Raw genomic sequence first — 16785 nt, forward strand, 5'->3', positions numbered from 1 at the left:
TTGGAAAGCCCGCGAAACGCTTCTTCCGGCGGGGCGCTCTGGGGCAGGAGGAAGAGGAGGTGCTCCCCTCCGGGGCTCCGCCTTCTTTTCAGTGCCAGTACCCGAGTTCCACGCCGCTTTCCGGCTTAGGCTTCAGCCCCGCCTCTGTCGGTGGGCCTACTCCTTCCCTCATTTGCGTCTCTGTGTCCCCAGCTGCCCCAGACCCCGCTATGTGGTCCCAGATCCCCTCCCGCAATTCTCCGCCCTTCCGCTGGGTTCCGCTTTCAGCCCCGCCTTTAGCCGGCCACCGCGGATCCGACCCCGCTCCCTTTGGGGGCAGGGAGGTCTCCCCACCCATGAACCAGGCCTCTATCCTATATAATAAAAGGGTAATATGCTCTTGGCTCCTAATCCCCCCGGCGGGCCCCTCCACCCGGGGCGACAGCCTTCTGGGCGCTTCGCCGGGTGTTGGGCTCTTCCCTTCTCGCGTCGCGCCCCGGGAATGTCCTAACGGTGCCCGGGGGGAGAGCTTCACCCTACGCCCGGGACTCGGATGCGCGAACTGGAAGGGGACCGCCTGGCTGCCTTGCTCCGGACCTGCCTGCTCTCACCGCCTCTTCGTCCCCCAGGCGTGGCAGTGGGTTCGCCCCGAGGACAGCTGACTGCCCTGGACCGCTGCCGCGGCGGACCTCCGGCAGGGTGGAGCCAAAATGTCCCCGGAATCTAAAAAGCTTTTCAACATCGTCGTTTTAGGAGTTGCCTTTATGTTTATGTTCACCGCCTTTCAAACTTGTGGAAATGTGGCGGTGAGTTGGGGTCCGCGGTCCCTCCTTGGAACAAGGGCCTCCTAGAAATGACGATCCGCGTTAATCGCAGCTAAGAGCGCGCTTAAACCGCGCCTGTCATTTTCTCAGCCTTCCTCGTTGTTTCTTAACGATTAGGATTGGTTTCATGCATCAGACGTTTCTCCCGAACATATGGGGATGTGCAGCATGGCCGTTGGTTTCTCTGATTTGACTTTGGTGTGTCTGTTGACCTGTTTATTGTACTTGTCCGTGTTCAGGTCTGCATTGTAGTGGAGAGTTCAGGCATGGTGTCCGCAGGTCCCCTCCCGCGCCCCCCCCCCGCGCTGCCCTGCCGTTGGTTTATCTGCTGTTCTGTAATCCTTTTTCTTCTCAGTCACGTTCAGTGCTCAGTATTGAGCATCTCCCATTTTCACTTTATTCCCAGTACTTGGAGACTTTCCAGGGGAGAGCGGGGTTGCAAAAACGTTCGTTTTGTTCATTGGTTTTGTCTTCCACACAGCAAACCGTCATCAGGAGTTTAAACAGCACCGACTTCCACGGCAGCGGCTACACCAGGTATGGGTCTGTGCCAGTGGTTTTCCGTCACACGTCCCTCGGGCGGGGGCTGCTTAAATCCACATCAGAACCGCGGGCACTAAGTACCGTGAGTGAGTTAGTGACTGCGTTTTCCTTCCCTGTGTCTAGACTTTTGGGAGGGCATCCTTGAACACAGGTGATGAGTTTAGGTTTACTGTAGAATTAGACACCAGGTGTGAACTCCTGGCTTCCTGGCTGAATGGCTGCATTGTCTTAGGCGAGTTGCTTGGCGGAGTCGGGTGTCCCGGCTCAGCCAATGCCTGCGAAGCGCTTGGCGCAGCACCTGGCATTTAATGGGCACTCCAGTCTTGTGTTACATCTTCCCCGTCTTACAGCAGAGGCTGTTTTATAGGACTCTTGAAACACTTGGTCTTCCTGCTTTTGCAATTTCGTGAGGCTGTCATCAGGAGCTTTTAGGTTTTTATGAAGGCGTTGAGGCCCAGTTTTGCACTCGGTGAAAATGAAGTGGAAAGACCTGCATAAGTCCCCAGTACACTGTGCCTGGAGCTGGGAACGTAACATGCTCAGGTAGCCACGCCCAGACGGGTTTCCTCATTTCTCCGTCCTTAGGTATCAGGTTGTGGCCAATACCAGTCTTGAGGGTCGTCTCGCCCCACCCCCACCCCGTCTTATTTGGTTATCACCTATCCTAAGCCTGACCTTGTATATGACATATGAGAGGAAAGGGATATTTACGCCCATTTTTTCTAAAGGATTCCCACAACGTTTTGTAGTGCTTTGTATTCATGCGTATTCTACAGAACAAGGGAAAGGACATTTGATAGTTGAGAGATTCCTAAAAGCCAAAGGATAATTTACTATGGGTTTATAAATAGTACATAAACTCAGGGCCTTTGAAATGGTTTTAGTCACACTTTGTCCCAAGATGTGCGTACTAGTAAGGCTGGGTCTCTAGTAGCTGAACAGTGTTCAGTGAGACCGTTAGGTTGAGCTACATGGACCCTGGCTTGAGGACTCGGCCTGTTAGTTATAGCAGCGAGGTCACACGAGGTCACACGCACTTGCCAGGAGTTGTAGGCTAGGTCTGCAGAGCAGACTGGTTGCCTGGGGCCTCGGGAGTCACCTGACCAGGTACAGGACCTGGGCTCCCCCGGTCACCAGGCACCCAGGTGGACGCTGGACAGGTCACTTAGCCCTTCTGTGCTTCAGTTTCCTTCTCTGTAAAATGAGGACGTTAACAACACCCTCTTCCCGGAGCTGTTAGGATTAAGAGCAAAAACATGTAGAAGGTACTTGGTCTAGTGCCTGTTCCATGTGATGTGTTCACTGTTGTTACAATTGACCAGGACATCGAAAACCGTATCGTCTAGGGCACACTTACTCAAAGGAACATGGGATGAGACTTCAGTATTTTGTGCATGTGCAAACTTTAATATGGCCTTCAGTTTAAGGATATAACTGTGCACGCCGCCTAGAGAATAGAAATGTTTATTGCAAAACGTCTGTAGACTAAGTAAACTTGAAAAGTGAACTTTTAAGACAGCTTGGTGTTGTTTTGTTTTTGTGTGTTATGTGTCCAGCATGGCGATTATTTATGGCGTGTTCTCCGCCTCCAATTTGATCACGCCGTCCGTGGTTGCCATCGTGGGACCTCAGCTCTCCATGTTCGCCAGTGGTTTGTTTTACAGGTGAGTCGGGTGCTTTTCTTCCTTTCATTTTACTGAGAGCACCGTCAGCGCCTCTCAGGCACACAGCGAACTTGTAACAGGAGCCTGCGGCCGTGGATTGAATAGAATAGATGAAGACGATGTTTTAGGGATTTGGCTGTCGTCTTTGTGCCCAGGGATACCACATTGTTTTAATGTGATTGGTCATGTGTATACCTGCTTTTGTTTTACTCTTAATGAAAATAGCATTCAAAAATCTCTTTCCACAAGAGTAGAAAAGAATTCCCCGTGAACTAAGCTTATTTGATATCAAGTTGATTAACAGGAATTCAAATGAAAGAACCAAACTTTCCTGTGGGCTGTGGTGCTACAGTCCCATCACGGGCTACGCAGCTGGCAAAGACCAACTGCACACCACCATTCAGGGTCTGATTTTACACATTTGAGCCAGTAAATTAAGAAATGAGTAGGTCACATCTGTCCCTTTTTATTGTTTTGTTTTCAGCACTGGAAGAGTCCTTTACAGGTTGAATTTAATTTTTTAAACTATGTTTTTATTGATTCTTAGAGAGGAAAGGAGAGGGAGTGAGAGAGAAACATCAATGATGAAAGAGAATCATTGATCGGCTGCCCTCTGCATGCCCCCCACTGGGGATGGAGCCCGCAACCCTAGGCCTGTGCCCTGACCAGGAATCGAACCCATGACCTCCTGGTTCATAGGTCGACGCTCAACCACTGAGCCACGCCGGCCGGGCTACCGGTTGCATTTTAAAAGAGGACCCTCAGAACTGACTCCTAGAAGGCACAATGGCGTCCTGTGTCAGGTGTGGTTTGACGTAATCCGTTGGCCTGTTATATTTTAGCATGTACATTGCCGTTTTTATCCAGCCTTTCACGTGGTCCTTCTACACAGCCTCTGTTTTCCTCGGCGTGGCAGCTGCGGGTGAGCATTGGGGTGTTTGTCTTGCTCGTTTCCCGGGGCTCACCTGAGAGTAGCATTGAAGCTGCGTGGTTTCACGCCCCAATAACCGTTTGGCTTGAATTGTAGTGCTGTGGACGGCCCAGGGGAACTGCCTGACCATCAATTCCGACGAGCACACTATTGGGAGGAACAGTGGCATCTTCTGGGCGCTCTTACAGTCTAGGTAACGATCCTTCGGAGCTCAGCCTTCCCTGGCATTTCTCGTCACATAGTTTTAGGGCTTTGTTGTGTCGAAAAACGCAGATTTTCCCACGTTGTATGGCTTAAGTTCCTAGCTGCACACGGGTGAAAAAAGTCTATAGAATTACTCCAAATGCATGGACCAACCTCAAATGCATTGGAAGTCTTGTTTAATAAATAGAAACTGATATTAACCCTAATATGTTTAGCGTTGGCTATCCTTCAGGGACTATGGGGATCTTACTTAACTTTAATAAACCTCATGAGATAACACACCGGTGAGAAAACAGGCTGCAAAGTTAAGTAACTGATCTGGTTCAAACCATCATTCTCTGGACTCCAAAGGCCATGTCCTTCCGACCAAGCTACACTGGCAGGTAGCTCTTAACAAAGACGTATTTAAATTCAGAAGTCAGACTGAGTCGCGTCCGGAGTGCCAACAAGCAATCACATGCCTTCGTGTGAGTCAGGACCGCTCGAAGGTGGTGCTGAGTCAGGTGCCGGCCTGTGGAGCGGGGCCCAGCTCCATCTGGGTCAGTTGAGTTTTTCAGAGTCAGGGTGGGGGGGACACTTTTAGAGGATCTAGGGCAGGTAGATGCTTTTACAATTATGGACGCTTTCTGCTTTCTGTCTTTTTAACAAGTAATGGGAACATGGTTTAAAAGGCTAGACATATGAAAATAATTTTCCAACATGCTTTCCTTCCTTTTTTTTTTAACCCCAGCTTGTTCTTTGGAAACCTCTACATATATTTTGCTTGGCAAGGGAAAACTCAAATATCAGGTTTGTTTTACTCATTTTGCTTTATCAGATATGTGCAAAACATCATGGCAGTTTCACAAAATTACCCAGGGCTGCTTTATTCAAAATTGTTCTGATGGACCGTGGTACCTGAGGCCTCTCAGATTTTAGCTTTCGGTGACTTTTTCCCTGGGATTATATTATTACGCTGGATTATAGCTAACAGCTGTGAGTGGCATCTGCAGGGGTGGGAGGGGGTGATGCTGTGAATGACCATATGCGTCAGTTGTCAGACTTTTGAATTCTTAATTGTTTTTTCTATGTGCTTCTTTGATTCAAAGGATCCGACTAAGTTCTTGTACTTTTTTTTTTTGCTTATTAGTATTTCTGTAACTGAAAAAGCAAAGGTGGAGATGCCCCGTGTTACTGACGCAGTAAAGTACAAGTTGAATGCGGAAGTGTCTCGATGGTTAGAAACAGGCCCGAGACGTGTCTGCTTTCTTCTCCTCCTTCCCCCAGAGAGCGACCGGAGGACAGTGTTCATCGCCCTGACAGTGATCAGCCTGCTGGGGACCGTGCTCTTCTTCCTCATTCGGAAGCCAGAATCCGAGAACATCCTGGGAGAAGATGAGTTTTCCGATGACCAGGACCTGGAAGTCAGCGGGTAAGATGTCGGGCACGTGCCTCTCCACTTGAACACACATTTTGAGTCGATCTAGTCTAGAGGCTACCAGCCTTCTTACAGCCCCACTGACACCTGATGCCGGGCAGGCAGGAGGGGAAAGGTTTTTTTTTCAAAATATATATTTTATTGATTTTTTACAGAGAGGAAAGGAGAGAGAGATAGAAAGTTAGAAACATCGATGAGAGAGAAACACCGACCAGCTGCCTCCTGCATATCCCCCACTGGGGAAGTGCGCGCAACCCAGGCACATGCCCCTGACCGGAATCGAACCCGGGACCCCCAGTCCGCAGGCCGACGCTCCATCCACTGAGCCAAACCGGTCTCGGCGAGCGGAAAGTTTTAAAGCAAGTACCGGAAGGGAGGAGGGCTCGGGTGGGAGGTGGCGTTGCCCCACCCCGTGCCTACAGGACCTGGGGCTTATTTCAGAATTCTTGTACAACGCCTGGCCTGCATTTTTTATTGTTTTTGGCCCACATTTTTAATCAACCAATTATACTGCACCCAACCGTGAACCCAGATGGCGGGAGGTGTTGCTTTTGAAGCGTTTTAACACTGCAGAACTTACTCTTTAGCAGTAGGAGTGGCAGGAAATTGAGCTAGCACACATGGTTTTCACGGGGTGAAAACAGCAGGCGGAGCCGTCACGTCTGAAAAACACATGCATGACGGTGTTCAGCGCATCCGGCTTGAAATTCTGTTCCCGGTCAGTACCATAGAGAGCCACCGGGTGGCGCCAGGCCAGCCTCCTGGAGCCGGGAGCACCGAGGCGCTGGTGTCCTGGCCCTTACCAGCTTCAGTGGAAAGTTCTCTTTTGTTCTCTTTTCAGTTTTCAGGGGATAAAACTCTTATTTCCTTTCTTTCTATTTTCCCAGGTCTTCCCGGAGCAACCTGACCAAGGCCGTAGATGCGTTCAGTAAGTGTTTTCTGTGGCTGAAGTTCGAGAACTGATTGTTTAGGATCCACGTCAGCGCGTGCCTCTCCCTCTCCCGTGGTAACTGGGTGACGGTACCCGGTGTTTTCATGCTGCTGGGGCTGCCGCTCTGAAGGCACGAGGCTTCTCCATAAACACCTCTGGGACGGGGGTGTGACGGATGGCGGGGATCTCACAACCTCGCCCGATTGGGGGTGTGAGGGAGACGCGGGGGCGGGGGGTGCAGCAGGGAACCCAGGAATTGGGGGTTTACGGGAGAAAGTGAGGACACGGGCCATCTCTCCAGGCATCCCTCACCTCTCAGAGCGGGGCCGGAGCGCCGGGGACCGAGGCTTGTAAGGACGGCCGCTCGCATCTGTCTGGCTCTTCCTGGCTAACCCTCGTGTTTCATTTTATTCTCACAATCCCACGGCTTGTGTAACATGTGTGATACGGCCTGGAGATGTGACCCATCCTTATCTCCATTTAATAGAAGAGAAAATGGAGGGTCTCGGGTTCGAGTCCTGGTCAAGGGCATGTACCTGGATTGCAGGTTTTGATCCCCGGCCCTGGTCAGGGCGTATGGGAGGCAACCAGTCAATGTTTTCTCTCACATTGATGTATCCCTCCCTCCCTCTCTCCCTTCCACTGTCCCTTAAAAAAAAAATCCTCAGGTGAGGATTAACAACAAAAATACAGTTTTTAGAAATGCATTTTCCATTGCAGACTTTAACTAATTTGAGCAGCATGAAAACAAACATTGAAGCGAGTGTAAGCAAGTGCGGAGCTGAAGTTTACCCTCAGATCCGAGTGAGCAGCTCAGGAAGCGTGCTCAGCGGCCGCGTGGTCAGCAGGGCCCGGTGATTCCCATCTGAGTCAGCCTTAAAGCTACTCCGACGCTAATTCCTTCGGGAAGCGAGCACTTTGCCAGCTGTTGACTCCCTTAAAGGCCTAACCTTTCAACACGACTGTTAGAATGTCCTGTTGTTTGTTTGATTCCATTTTCTCCATTTCATGTTTTTTTTAATGAGAGCTGGAGAATGCATTGGGGAAAGCACGACTCTAGGGCATAGTTGAGCAGTTGAAATGAGCATTTTATTTATAGAGCAAACAGTTCAGACCTTAAGCTTTTTGTTGTTGTCAGTCCTCACTGGATATTTTGTGCATTGATATTTCAGAGAGAGTGGAAGGGAGAGGGGGAGACAGAGAGAGAGACATTGATGTGAAAAAGACACATTGATTGGTTGCCTCCCCCTGCACTTGCCCGACTGGGGCCAGGGATGGAGCCAGCAACCGAGGTACGTGCCCTCGACTGGAATTGAACCGGCAACCCTTCAGTCCCAGGGCCGATGCTCTAGCCACTGAGCAACCAGCCGGCCAGGGCCAGCCCTTAAGCATTTCAGTCTGAAATGTGGGTCACCGAGCTCTGTCCCAGGGTATTTGTTCACTGGTATTATTGACCAAGGGGTGTTCGGTGAACAGATGTTTTGGAATGTTCGTTCCATTAGTTGAAATTAAGTTCCAGATTCTTTTCTTTTGTTTTTTTTTTTTTTTACAGAAAAGTCTCTTAAGTTGTGTGTCACCAAGGAGATGCTCCTTCTCAGCATTACAACCGCCTATACAGGTGGGTGCGTATCAGGGAGCAAGTGCCTTGATTTTGGTTTGTTTTCTGTTGCTGAGTAATGACAGCCACCACCATGCCCTGCTTTCTCACAGTTCTGCGCACTGACTGGGCTCAGCGGAGGGGTGCTGGTGATGCTCCCAGTGGGGTCTCTTGTGGGTGCTGTTAGAAGGCAGCTGGGCTAGAACATTCCAGATGGTTTCATTCGCCTTCGGAAGGGTCAGATCCAGGCTGGGTCTCTGCCTCTCCAGGTGTGCCTGCCAGCTGCAGGATCTCCCACATGACCCCCTGCTCCCCTCCCTGCAGGATGCCAGGCTTCTTAGTGGCACGGGCTCCAAAAGGGGCAGAAGGAGAAAGGACCAGACCCTGAAGCTAGCCTGGCCCCTGCCAGCATCACCTCCACAGCACACAGGGCCAGCCACGTGCAGTGTGGACGGTTCTACACGCGGGCTTGTATCCGGGGGCACGGGTCATCCCAAGCAGTGATTGTAGGGCAGAGTGGACACTATAGGAAACAACAGAGTAAACCTTTGTCGTTTTGTATGGGTTAAGGTCATTTCTTTTTTTTTTTTTTTTAATATGATTTTTTATTGATTACAGGGAGAGGGAGAGAGGGATAGAAACATCAATGATGAGAGAGAATCATTGATCAGCTGCCTCCTGCACGCCCCACACTGGGTATCAAACCCGAACCTGGGCAGGTGCCCTGACTGGGAAGCTAACTTGTGATCTGGTTCGTAGGTCAGTGCTCAACCTCTGAGCCACGCCCACTGGGCATTAAGAGAATTTCTAATGAAAAGGAATGAGTCTGGTGGCTAATGCTGGTCACGTGATGCGATAATGGGCGGAGTGCTCGTACGTCTTAAGAATGACAGGAAACTTATTTCCTCTTAAAAGGGCCGGAATGCGCCAATTGTTACTTTTGCCCTTATCTGCCTCACGGGTATAAATATCTTTTTAGGAGAGAAAGGAAACATCTTTAAGATCCAGTTAAGGTTTGTATCTCTGAGGAATCAGGTCTGCGGCTGGTCTGCCCTAATTTTTACCCTTTTCACAGTTTCCTGGGGAAAAGGATTTATTAAAAGGTTATTGTGCAATCGCACCCACTAGTTTTCCAAATGTATCACCTGTTCCCTTGGAGGCTATTATATAGTATGTGAGTTCTCTCCTCTGCCCACCCCGTATACACACGCAGTGACCGTTTTGAACATAAGCACGTCTTTGCTCCTCTGAGTTGTGTATTTTTATCTGAAATCTGTGCCATCTGCCGTCGTGGGGCCAATTGCATTTCATCATGAAAGTACTCTCTGCTTGGGAGGAACGTCTCAGGCTGAACGAGTTTCTGTTGCTTGTGTGTGTTTGGTATGTGCCCGGCTCAGACGCTCCTAGGCACGGAGGAAGCTGGGGAGGGGCCGGTGTGAGTGTCGAACTAAACCCGAATGTTCCGGCAGGTCTGGAGCTGACGTTCTTCTCCGGGGTGTACGGGACCTGCATCGGCGCCGTCAATGAGTTCGGAGCGGAAGAGAAGAGCCTCATCGGGCTGTCCGGCATTTTCATCGGCATCGGGGAAATCCTCGGTCAGTGAGGGACAAAGTTTCGCGTGAAATCTGTTAAGTGTATTTGCCTCCCTCTGTTCTTGAATTTCTATTTCCCTGTTTATTTTTCCCCAAATGGCCAGGTCTTTGCTTTTTTTATCATCACTGTTGTAAGGTCACTAAGTTACGAGACATTTGCCAAACAATTCAGAGACAAACCCGTAAGTAGGAAAACACAGGGTCTCTGGAGGTGCTCAGTGAGGTGTCTGGGAATCCCCGACTTTCTTGTTCTTTGTCTGGGCCAGCTGGGGTCCCCCCGCCCGGTTCTGACACTCCCCAGGGTCAAGGGCGTCGGCCCTGACCTCAGACCCAGGAGGAAGCCCTGGTCCCCAGTCTGCCCGCACTGCTCACTGGATTTCATTTCTTTTTTTTTCAGATCATTATTTTGATTTCTTAACCTGATCTTGGGTCATTCTGTTCTCGGTTTCATTGACTTTATAGGTGGGAGCCTCTTCGGCCTCCTGAGCAAGAATAATCGTTTCGGGAGAAACCCGGTTGTGCTGCTGGGCACCCTGGTGCACTTCGTAGCTTTTTACTTAATATTCCTCAACATGCCCGGGGACGCCCCGATCGCCCCCCTGGAGGGGACCGACAGCAGCGCTTACATCAAATCCAGGTGAGGCCACCTGCTTTCCCAGCAGTCAGGGGAGGGCGGGGGGTAGAGGGGGAGGTCTTCAAACGCTCTATAATGTGTTATGGAACCAGCATGAGTTTAGGTGGAGATCCGTGGAGAACCAGTTATTTCTGTCGTCGGTGCTAATCTTTTCCCACCAAGTCTGCTCGATCTGTGAAGAAGCACGGGCAGCGGTGTGAACGTTGTGCCTCCGCTTTCTGAGCAGTGAAGTCGCTGGGAGTGAGGCCGGGGAAGCACGGGGAGGAGCACGGGGTGGCCGTGCCGCTGGGCAGGGCGGCTGGTCCTTCACCCGCAGTTTGTCCAGAGCCACAGCCTCGGGCGGTCCTGCTGCAAACGCGTGGCAGCGAGTTCGCTGGACTGTGGACATGACCGCTGGGCAGGGCGGCTGGTCCTTCACCCGCAGTTTGTCCAGAGCCACAGCCTCAGGCGGTCCTGCTGCAAACGCGTGGCGTGGCAGCGAGTTCGCTGGACTGTGGACATGATGCGCTGGAGCATGAACTCTCCCTTTGAAAACTCCAGGATTTGCTCACTCTTGTTTCGGTGTTAGAAGCTTGGGAGGGACAATGCTTTTGTGGGTGAGCTGCTTCCACCTTTGAAACGGCTCTCGCAGATATTGTTGGTGCTCGTTCTAAATTAATGTTCCTTCTACTCAGCAAGGAAGTGGCCATCTTCTGCAGCTTCCTGCTGGGCCTGGGAGACAGCTGCTTCAACACGCAGCTGCTCAGCATGCTGGGCTTCCTCTACTCCGAGGACAGCGCCCCCGCCTTCGCCGTCTTTAAGTTCGTCCAGGTACCGCGGCTGCAGGTTGTGCAGCCTTTGTTTTAGTGCTTTAACTGTTTTTTAAAAATATATTTTTATTGATTTCAAAGAGGAAGCGAGCGGGAGAGAAATAGAAACATCAGTTAGGAGAATCATTGATCGCTGCCTCCTGCACACCCCCTCCTGGGGGTCCAGCCGGAAACCCCCGGCATGTGCCCTTGACCAGGAATTAAACCGTGACCTCCTGGTTCATAGGTCAGCGCTCAGCCACGGAGCCACGCCGGCCGGGCTGACTTTGTTTCTTATAGTGTGTCTCTGACGAGCAGTGGGGACATCTGCTAACGGGGTTTGTGAAGAGAATTAGGAAGCAATGCCCAGAGTGTGACCTCCTGCCCCACTCATGTGAGAGAGCTTATGTCCTGGTCTCTAGTTCAGTTAGAGCCTTCCTTAGACACCTGGATTCATGCGCAGTGTAGGCAGTCCTGGCTGTGATGCACATTACTGCTCCAGTTTTCCGCCAATTGCTGTTTTAAAGAACAGAGACTGTAGCTCACTCGATGGTCACCCGCTCTGGACGGGAGTCTCTGGTGCATGTTTGTGAGCGGGTGACGGGCGGAGCCCTGCCGAGAGCACGGAGAGCTCTGCCGTCGCGGAAAGCCGTGGCCTGCACGTGGGGGGTGGGGGTGGGGGTAGGGGGGCTCACTGTGAGCTCGGGCCACCGCCTGCATGTTGTGACCCGTCTTCCTTCTTCCTAGTCCATCTGTGCAGCCGTGGCGTTTTTCTACAGCAACTACCTTCTCCTCCACTGGCAACTGCTGCTCATGGTGATCTTCGGGTTTTTCGGAACCGTGTCCTTCTTCACGGTGGAGTGGGAAGCCGCCGCCATCGTGGCCCGGGGCTCTGACTACCGAAGCATCTGATCCCAGGAGGCTGTGCAGGGGGGAGGCCGTGCAGGGGGGAGGCTGTGCGAGGGGGGAGGTCGAGCCCCTGCAGCAGCCGGCACAGCCGAAGGACAGCGTGTGGCAGGGCCACCCTCACTCCCGCGGGGGCGGTGCTCAGTGTGAGGAAGTGAGAGACGTGGGCCTGCCCGGCCTGCCGGCGCCGGAGTCCGAGGGCACAGACATCCACTCTCCAACGCGAGCGGAATAAGGGAAGCTTGTTTAGTCGATTATAGTTGTTTAAAGATGTTGTTTTTCAATCCGTCTACTGCAAGTTCTTTATAATCATGTTACCAAATGTCCATGTTTTCCTCTCCCTCCTGTTTCCTGGAAAGATCTTGCCTCCATGCAAAGCACTAGGCCACCTGTCACGTGGACTCGCTGGGCCTGGGGGCTGTGCCGCTGCGGAGTGATGGGAGCGTATGCTGCCCCGCGTGTGTGTCTGGGACGACATTGAAATAAATGGCAAGATGCCGAAATGGGATCTCATCTTTGAAAGGATTTTGCACTTTCTTCCTCTTTAAACGTCTTGTTGGATACGTTTTCGTACCTCGCAGTTCATAGCGAGGAGTGCCTGGTGGCTGGCGCCCACTGGGCGGTGCCTTGTAGATGAACTGTGCCCCTGGCTGTTCTAGAAAAGCCCTAGTGGGAGGCTTCCCAGGATTCAGGGTTTGTGGGCGTTGGCGGGGCCCCGCTCCCCTGTGAGGAGTGACGACATGGGAAGAGCCTCTCCTTAGCTCTTGGAGACCTCGGCTGCCCTGGATTGTCCTGTAGCCCAGCAAGGAGGAGTCTGCGGCCACGGCCACGCTGCCTGCTGTGCTGGAGCCACACCCTGGGGGGTGGAAGGCCCCGAGGGAGGGAGCCGTGGGGCTCAAAGGCCAACTCTTTCCACGGGGTCTGTCTGACCGAGTTGGGCCTCGGGGACTGTGGCTCCCACGTGCACTCAGGCTTCGGGATTATCAGTGCGGATGAGAAAGGGGCAGAGCTGGGGAGGCCCGCGTGGTGGCCTTCACACTCAGAGACGTAAACGTTCCTGACCACATGCCGGTCAGCGCAGGTAGTCACGTCCCGGCCGGCAGCATCCTAGTCGAAGGTCAACCTTGACCTTTGAAACTGTTGCCTTTGGCATCTGGGACAACGTACCTTGGGAGTGACAGGCGTGATCTCTGTTTCCAGACCGGAAGGCACGCCTCCCTCCCCACCAGAGCCCGAGCCGGGACCACGTCTTTCCCCACAGCCCGTCCGTGCGCCGTGAGGGTTCGCGTTCACTGCCCGCAGCCCGATGGGCGGAAGTACGTGTCTCCCTTTCACTCTTTATCCAAGTCAGGGTTTCCCCACTTTGCTCTCTCACCCCCTTAATCTGCCACCGGTGGATTGCATGTCTCCTCTGCTTCTTTCTTTAACTTAAATGCTTCATTGTTTAAAGCGTTGCCCTCCTCTGAGTCTCCGTCTGAAGGAGGCTGCAGCGCTGGATTCGCTCGAAAGCTTCTGTCCGTGTCTGCACCTGCTGACAGCCACGCAAAGGCTCTTCCTGGGACCAGGAAGCCCCACCGGGAAGGAGAGGGACGGGCTGTGGGGATTAGGAACCTGGAGCCGTGACCTGTGAAGGTCACAGGGATCCAGCAAAACCGACGGAGCTGAGGGCGACACTGGTCCCTGATGTTCGATCACATCTCCCAGTTAAGCTGAGAGTAGGACCAAAGGGAGACGTTGTTCAAGAGAAAACCCCCAGACCCCAAATGGGGTCACTCCAGCTAATAGCCTGTGACCCCAAGCCTGGATTTAATACCTGCCCCACTGCTAATCACATGGCCTGGGAGTGTCCGCTCAGCACCAGTGAGTTAGTCATGTGGGCCCTCTCTGCACCCCCATCGGCAAGAGGCAAGCTGCATGACAAAAATGTTGCCATCCCCGCAGCCCCCAAAGATGCCCTGTTCTAAGAATTCTTTCCTTTTGCTAGTTACTCCCCTGCCCCACCCTCTGTCTATAAAGACCTTCCATTTGTTCGACCCCTTGACCCCTCAGAGCTCCTAGCTGTCGGATAGGGTGCTGCCCGGTGCATGAATCGCTTAAAACCAACCAGATCTCCCAGTTTACTCAGTTGAATTTTGGTCTTTAACGGCCCCAATTCTGTGTGAACCAAGAAAGAGAAAGAAAAAGCTGATCAGTGTCAGAGACTTCAGATCCCAAAAAAGGCTCATTTGAGCATTTTTTTAAACTTCAATTCATAATCCTCCTTTTCCCTTCCCTTCCTGAAATTGTTTCAGTGTGGATTCGTCAGTCTTCCTTGTTATATTCTAAGCCTGCTTGACTTTATGTTTTAATTGGTTTATTGCTCTCCATTTTACATTCTAAGAGGATCTTGGGGATCATTGTCACAGGAAGGGAAAGCAAAGCCCTGGGCACAGAGGGAAAGGCAGGTGTGTCTCTCTCCTGTGTGCTCACAGGCATTTCAATAAACAAGGAGCACAGCGCGTCCCCCCCGTAGGGGCTGGGTCAGTCGTCTGCCAGGATGGTGCTGTGGGGGAGCCTCGGGGCGGCCGGGCCGGCTCTCCTGCAGGGGCTGGGCCCACAGCTCCCTGCGAGCTGGCCTTCGGGACACATCTGTTCTGGGTCCAGCCCTTGCTTGGGACAGGATGTCATTGCCTTGGCAGCAGCCGACCCTTTTTAAAAATATGTGTTTTTATTTCGGAGAAGGAGAGAGAAACATCAGTGATGAGAGAATCATTGATCAGCTGCCTTCTGCAGCCCGTAAGCCGGGCATGTGCCCTGACCGGGAATTGAACCGTGACCTCCTGGTTTATAGATGGACACTCCACCAAAGCTGTAGGTTCGGTTCCTGGTCAGAGTACATGCCTGGGTTGCCGGGGGCTTGATCCCAGGTAGGGGGCATGCAGGAGGCAGCCAACCCATGTTAGGCCCTTACATCGATGTTTCTCTCCCTTTCCTCTCTCTCTCAAAATCAACTTAAAAATTTTAAAAAGGAGGAGCTGTATTAGAGATACTTTCATGACTGCCCGATAGATTGTCCTAAACAAGTACTTCTCTGCCCTGTTTGTTAGAATGTTACAGGCAGTGGAACTTGGGACCCCAGGAGGATTCCCCGCGGAGGGGAGTGAGGACACACTGCATCTGCCCATGGAATTGATGGGCTTCCGTGCTGGGCCCTTAAATACTTTCTGTGAACGCAGATGGGCCTGGTTTCACTATCGCGCTCTCCCCAGCCCTGAGGACAGCTGCGGGCTGCTTTGCTCTCTGGCAGGTTAATCCCAGACTTGTAAACAGGCAGCAATTCCCGAGCCAAACCCAGAATAACCTGGGGAACTGTGGGCGTCAGCGCTGACTCATGATGCATGGATGTTGGGATGAAGAGAGCGGAGGGGCCCTGGCCGATTTGGCTCAGTGGATAGAGCCTCGGCCGGCGGCCTGAAGGGTCCCCAGTTCGATTCAGGTCAAGGGCCCAGGCCCAGGTTGTGGGCTCAATCCCCGGTGGGGAGCGTGCAGGAGGCAGCCCATCGATGATTCTCTGTCATCATTGATGTTTCTCTCTCCCTCTCCCTCTCTGAAATAAATAAAAATATATATACTTAAAAAAAAAGAGGGAGAGAGAGAGGAGGGCTCACACGCACACGACAAGATGAGCAAGACTGGGGTCTGGCCAGGAAAGAGGAGGGACGTCCCCACGCACAGGGGCAGCGCTCTGACCTCACCCAGCAGCCGCCGGGGGAAGACACAGACCGTCACCCAAGTGGAGAGCAGGTGGGAAACTGCAGCGAGGCCTCGGAGGGCGAGCTGAGGTTGGGGCGAGCCCCCTCCCGGTTCCGGGGTCAGAGGCTCTCCCCACCTAGGACAAGGCCTCGGGTTGTATAACCCGACTTCGCAGAGCCCTTGCGGGTGCGTTTCACTCGAGCCTCCCAAGAGAGCACAGAAGTTAGGGGGGGATTAGCACCCACCTAAGGCTCAGGACGGGAGCAGAGAAACGGAGGCGGCTCCGCCAGCTCAGAACAGCCTTCCCCACACGCACGCGGCCCGGGTGTCTCTGGCCACGGCCTTGGCCCTGGAGCTCACTCGATTGTTGGGCTGGGTAGGATTTTAGGCGTCGCGTGGAGAGCCGTGGAGTCTTTCCCTGGGATCTGGCCCAGGAGAAGTGAGGGCTGGGCACGCCCGGGGAGCGTCTCCCCATGGTGAGGTTTGTCCGAAGGGCTGGTAGACTTCAGGATGTTCACCGGCCAAGAGGGGGGCAGGTGAGGGCGATTCGGAAGCGTCCAGGAGGGAGGCCACTGTGGGCGTGGCCAGTGCTGCTGGGCTTAGCGGGGGCGGAGCCCAGAGCCGGCCAGGTGGCCACAGGCCCCGCGTCTGCTGACTCAGCCTCGTGCGTCCCTCTCTCCAGAATTCGCTCTTCTGTGCAGATTTTTTTTTTTTTTACCACTTGTCTCTGTGCTATTGGGAGCTGCAAGGTGTCCGCAGTAAAGCCAATTTAAACCCAGTCGAGCCTGCAAATAGGAACACTTAGCTGGGGACTGGGAAAGGAGAGAGCTGCCGCAGAAGGGCCCGTGTCCCGGGGGTGAAGAGACGAAAATGACCTCGGGGCCTGCAGAGTGAATTTCATTTTATGCAAAGAAAAATGGGGGGCCCTGACCGGTTTGGCTCAGTGGATAGAGTGGGACCCCTGCGGACTCAGGGGTCCCAGGTTCGATTCCGATCAAGGGCACGTACCTTGGTTGCAGGCACATCCCCACTGGGGGGCGCTG

The 16785-nt window shown here is 52.8% G+C and overlaps 1 protein-coding gene across 2 annotated transcripts; it reads left to right on the forward strand.

Moving 5' to 3' along the window:
• Window positions 1-380: 380 nt before the first annotated feature.
• On the forward strand, window positions 381-12528 carry MFSD11 (major facilitator superfamily domain containing 11). 2 transcript variants are annotated; one of them, XM_006756382.2, is made up of 14 exons: window positions 381-785; window positions 1285-1340; window positions 2903-3010; window positions 3853-3932; window positions 4038-4134; window positions 4876-4934; window positions 5412-5556; window positions 6450-6490; window positions 8046-8111; window positions 9560-9685; window positions 10145-10319; window positions 10991-11126; window positions 11852-12025; window positions 12058-12528. In XM_006756382.2, exons 1-13 carry the CDS (start codon window positions 690-692, stop codon window positions 12014-12016), a joined length of 1350 nt encoding a protein of 449 aa, XP_006756445.1. In that variant the 5' UTR covers window positions 381-689; the 3' UTR covers window positions 12017-12025; window positions 12058-12528. The 2 variants fall into 2 exon arrangements, with proteins under 2 accessions (XP_006756445.1, XP_015414729.1); XM_015559243.1 differs by having other exon boundaries at window positions 11852-12528.
• Window positions 12529-16785: the final 4257 nt, after the last annotated feature.

Source organism: Myotis davidii, unplaced genomic scaffold (genome assembly GCF_000327345.1).
Source record: "Myotis davidii unplaced genomic scaffold, ASM32734v1 scaffold274, whole genome shotgun sequence".
NCBI lineage: Eukaryota > Metazoa > Chordata > Mammalia > Chiroptera > Vespertilionidae > Myotis > Myotis davidii.